The 5330-nt window shown below is 45.3% G+C and overlaps 1 protein-coding gene across 1 annotated transcript in view; it reads right to left on the bottom strand.

The window, feature by feature from the left end:
- Nucleotides 1-575: 575 nt before the first annotated feature.
- The window catches only part of LOC103281408 (zinc finger protein 664), a 9506-nt gene continuing 4751 nt past the window's right edge, over nucleotides 576-5330 (bottom strand). The window contains exons 3-4 of the mRNA XM_062973207.1: nucleotides 4497-4660; nucleotides 576-2915 (exon numbers count right to left, since the gene is read on the bottom strand). Of these exons, the coding sequence (XP_062829277.1) occupies nucleotides 1890-2915; nucleotides 4497-4660 (1190 nt within the window). The 3' untranslated portion in view covers nucleotides 576-1889. The remainder of the gene's footprint in view (nucleotides 2916-4496; nucleotides 4661-5330) is intronic.

Here is a 5330-nt window from a genome sequence, read left to right on the forward strand (position 1 = left end):
ATCAGGAAGCCCCTGGGTCTCAGAAGGCCGCAGGAGCTCCCCAACAACTCGGAACAACTCCGATGGCCTGTTGGCCGCAGACGCTATGCGGGCAGTCGTGAAAGCTTTTCTGGCTGCTCGCAGAGCCACGGAGTAAGCCTTAATAGCGGCCTTAGCCCATGCTTGGTCAGACACATCCTGAGATTTCCTCCAGATGCACTCTAGTCCCCTCCTCGCACGCTTCATCACAGCCAGCTCCTCAGTGAACCAAGGAGTAAATCAAGGTCATAATCCCCCAAATTTTTCCAGTATTTTCTGTTGGTCATGGGGAGTCTGTGTGCCTAGTTTTGTCCCATCATTTGTGTGAGTCTCTGTGGTTTGTTGAAGTAGGAACTGAATTGGGTGAAGGTTCTGCAAATCCTATCATTTGTGTCCCAACCTCCTCCTATCGGAACCAGGACGTGAAGTGAGTAATGGGGTGTCTGTGTGTCAAGTATTGGTCCATGTCCATCATTCGTGGGGGTTGCAGTGGTCTGAGGGAGCCGATTTGAGTGAAGGTTTCACCCTGCTCACAGCACCCACCAAGAAACCAAATGTAAAAATCAAAACAGTTTATTAAGAAAGCATATATAAAAAGGGTAAAACACTATGGAGTAAATAAAGAATAGAATCCAAGAATCAATCTGGCAGGCAAAAGTCATAGGCAGAAAGCCAAACCAAACTGTGTACAGAGAATAATCCACAAGAAGCATAAATCCCAGAATAAGGTATAAAACTAGAGCACGAAGGCAGGATAAATCTAAAATACAAGGCTTAAAACCAGGAGCACAACAGGAGCAGAAGTCCCAGAATAATCCATGGAACAAGGAGCCAAAACATGAGCATGAATCATGGGTCTTCAACCCAAGCTTGAACAAGGCCAACAAACCTCATAGGCTAAGAAACGTTGTTAGATCTAAAATCCTTGCACAGACCTCTCTGCTTGAAGGGCTGTAAAACATGAACACATTCTTCTGCACCCCCCTCTTCTCCCTATCTCTCCCACAAAGTCTCTCAGCTCTTCTTCACCTGATTCCCTCCTCCCTCAGAGTCAGCCAGGAATGTTTATCCAAATCCACTGTTCCCTTGACTGCAGTTATTAGGTGAGAGGTCACTTCCCTGACTGCTGGATTCCAAAACATCAGTACTTTCATACAGTATCACAGAAGCAGGCTTTTGCTCTAACAGGACCTCCTGTTCCCCCATCTTGGCTGTATCTGAATCCAGCATTATCCCTGGCTCTAAAACTGCATCTTCCAGTCTCACAGGCTCTGACACCGGAAACCTCTCATCATCATCATCATCAGGTTGAACCACGACACTGCATATCCCGCCATCTGTGGTCTGTCCTCTTCCAACCGCACCAGGAGGTATAATGGGTCATGGCTACTCAATGCTATTCAAGCTTGATAATTGCAACATGCACACTTTCTTTAAACAGACAAAGGACATCCCAGCCACAGATGAAGGTGAAACATTAGGAGAGAATGTTGTGGGAATATGGCCTTACAGCTCGAAAGCCTCACAGCAACCCAGTGATTTTGGCCATGAAAGCCTTCTACAATACATATGTCCCAATATTTCAGCTGTGTCAATTTTTTCATAAGATGTCAATCACGTGTAAAACGTCTTCCCCTCCAACATGGATCTGATAACAAAAAGGGCATTTTATTGAAACAATAAAATGATATGGCAGGCCCATGGGCTTTGATAGGGACACAGATTTGGCCCATGGGCCTTGGGTTGGACACAGCTGATATAGAAGAGCACTTTGTCCCCACACGTGAAATCTATGGATTTCCTTCTTTATGAACTCTTTTATGCGAAGAAAAGTTTCTGCTATAACTGAAACTCTGGCCATACTCAGAGCATCAATATGGCTTCTCACCAGAATGGGTCCTCTGGTGAGAAGTGAGATTAGACCCATTTCTGAAGCTCTTTCCGCACTCGAAGCAGGGATACGGCTTCTCCCCGGTGTGGGTTTTCCGATGCGAATTCAGGGCTGAGTTATGGATGAAGCTCTTCCCGCATTCCAAACAAATGTAGGGCTTCTCTCCCGTGTGGGTTCTTTGGTGAGACCCAAGGGTTGTCTTTGTTGCAAAAGTCCTCCCACAGTCCATACAACTGTAAGGTTTCTCTCCCGTGTGGATTCTCCGGTGGATCGTAAGGTGGCTTCCCTGAGTAAAGGTTTTTCCGCAATCATCACACTGGTAGGGCTTCTCCCCCGTATGAACTCTCCGGTGCACAACGAGGTGTGGTTTCTGATGGAAGGTCTTCCCACAATCAGAGCATTCGAATGGCTTTTCCCCCGTGTGAAGCCGCCGGTGTATAATTAGGGTCAAGCGATGAGCAAAGCGTCTTCCACATTCAGGACACGCATAGAGTTTCTCTCCGGTGTGAACCTTCTGGTGTGATTTGAGGGTGGAAGGACTACGGAAGTTGTTTCCACATTGCGGACATGAAAAGCCTTTTTCCCCAGTGTGGATCTTCAGATGCTCTTTCAGACCGGAGTGATAAGGAAAGTCTTTCCCACACTCCATGCATTTGTAGGGTTTCTCCCCCGTGTGTGTTCTTTGATGTAAATGTAGACCTGTACTATGAGTGAAGCTCTTCCCACACTCCAGGCAGTTATAAGGTTTCTCCCCAGTGTGTATTCTTTGATGTAAACATAGAGATCTACTCTCAGTGAATCTCTTCCCACACTCCTGGCATTTATAGGGTTTCTCACCCTTGTGAATTCTGTGATGACTCTGTAGATACGTTCTCTGAGTGAAGCTCTTCCCACACTCCAGGCATTTATAGGGTTTCTCCCCAGAGTGGGTTTCTGGATGTGAATGCAGACCTCCACTCTCAGTGATGCTCTGCCCACATTCCAGTTTCTTCACAGGACGATTTCTCTGATTGCAAAAATGTACAAAACATTGTTAAAATTTGAAATGGAGACGGAACAAGCAAAAGACTGTGTGGTTAAGTGGACCCAAAATATAGCTATCCAAATCCATTTGGAATGATGGGAGAAAATGCGGAAGTCTACTTTGAGTAATAATTTGGAGGGAAAAAAACCCTTTTATAGGTTTATAAACCTGCCATTGCTATGGTATGCATTTTCTAATGCTATTTATTAGAAATACTCATTGTTAGATTTAAAATCATATGACTTGTTCTATCGGTGCTGGCCATGGCCTTCGGGGCTGTTGTTTTTCACCTAATTCTAGGCCTCATGTTGGGCCTTCATTACATTGCTTATTTCTTAATTAGTTAGATGGGTGGCTGCATACCTATTGACTAGTAGATAATCATTTCTATCTATGCTTTCAGCATTTATGACTTCCAGCATTTATCTCAAGGGAGACTGTCTGGACCTTTGGAGGCCAAGTGTGAGGTTCACTCCAGACAAACACTTACTAATAACTACACATTTCGTAGGTATGCATTTCTTGATTTCCATTTGTTAGAAATAATCGCAGTTAGCTTCTCAAGTTTGTGGATTATCCCATTAGAAAATGTATACCTGGGCAATGATTGGATGCTTGTATATCTATCTATATATAAATGCAATGTGCATTTTATTATGGAGTAAACAACAAAACCACTGAACCAAAGCACACCAAATTTGGCCACGAAAGACATAGTCATCAAAAATATGTCTTTCAAACAAAAATGCCTAGAAAGATAAAGTCCAAATTAGAGGAAGAGGAAGAACTGTTTTTCCCCCTTGCTGCCAGTTAGAAGGGTAGGCTCCGCCCACTTCATCTCCTAGCAACTCAACAACAACAACAACAATTTATTGATTAGCCAGTTGGCCTTATCGAGGACAGACAATATAAAAACAACAGACAACATACATCTGGTTCACTTAAAATAAAATACAGATATACAGGTGTCTGCCTGCTTGGTGCCAATGTAGTTTAGCTAAAGTTCTATGCATCAACTATCCTCATCTCCCCTGCACTGCACCCCACTCTGATCTATGTACTCTGATCTCCTTTTAGCAGCTTTAAACAAATACAAGGCCACTTTTGTTGTCAGAGTGGGGTTATAACCGGCCAACAAAATCCTAGCAACTCCTAGCAACCTACTCCGCCACGATGGTGGCCAGAGCCTCTTCACTCAGGCCTCTTCCACACTGCCTATAAAATACAGATTAGTAGAACGCAAGTACCCAGCCTTCCAAGCAGCAAACCTATTCCACTGTATTCCAGCTCACCAAACAAGAAGAAAATGGCCAGGCTTTGAGGCTGCAAGGCTATTCACTGCTATTTCACCTGGTTAACAAATGATTCCCATAAGCCACAGCAATGCGTGGCCGGGCACAGCTAGTATATTTATATCTATGCAGCCATCCACCAGCCACTGCAATCTACTGCTGGACTAAACCCAAAGATCTGCTTCAGAGGGGCCGTTCTTCCCGCAGGCGATAGGTTGGATCCGGAGCCCAAGGGCTTCCCGCAAAAGGTGCACCCAGTCCCGGTCCCTACCTTCTGATGTGGGATTGGAGAGGCGCCTTCGCCCTGATCCGGGAGGGTCCTGTCCCTCCTCAGCTTCCTCCCCAGACCTCCTCCTCCGTCCTTGGCTCTCCGCTGAGAGGATCTCAAGAACATCCCATGCTGCCCACGAGAAGGACCCTTCTTCCGGCCATGATCTGAAGGAAGGACGAGGGAAGAAGAGCCGATGGTGAGTGCGGGTGAGAGACCACGCTGGCAGCCATTGATTGGTGGCCGCTTTGGACCAATTATCCCATAGATTCTTCACTTTAATGGTGGGTTGACCCTAGAAAATGGGCAGGAAGACCTCCAAAGGCTAGAAAAGGGCTCCCTCTAGTAATGTCTCCGTCCTCCAGTGCAACTCTATGGAGAGCCCTTATTATCGGTCTTATTATGCTGGCCTTCAATGGTCTCTTTGTAATTGTAAGATGGGATAAATACTCCTGAACATACGGGGAAATAACCAGAGACACCTTTTCACACACCTTCCCCATCCATTGATATAAAGAAATGATGATGATGTTGATATTGATGAAGAAGATGTCAGGGTATTGTGAATTGTGGGAAATGTTAAAATCAATCTAGGCTGTTAGGAATGTTTTTCTGTATGAGTTTCAGCAACGGAGGAGTTAATAAGAACCTGCTTTGATTGATGTAACACAGGACCAATGGGGTCAAGTCTGATTGACCGGGACTTCCTTCATGATCTGTGGAATGCAGGGGAGTGTTTTGTTTTCGGCGTGAGCGTTTCAATGAAGATGGACAATGAATGCTTTGCTCTGTAGCCGAGGAGACACTGCCATGTGTCTGGGACTTATTGCAAATGAC

Source organism: Anolis carolinensis, chromosome 2 (genome assembly GCF_035594765.1).
Source record: "Anolis carolinensis isolate JA03-04 chromosome 2, rAnoCar3.1.pri, whole genome shotgun sequence".
Classification (NCBI taxonomy): domain Eukaryota; kingdom Metazoa; phylum Chordata; class Lepidosauria; order Squamata; family Dactyloidae; genus Anolis; species Anolis carolinensis.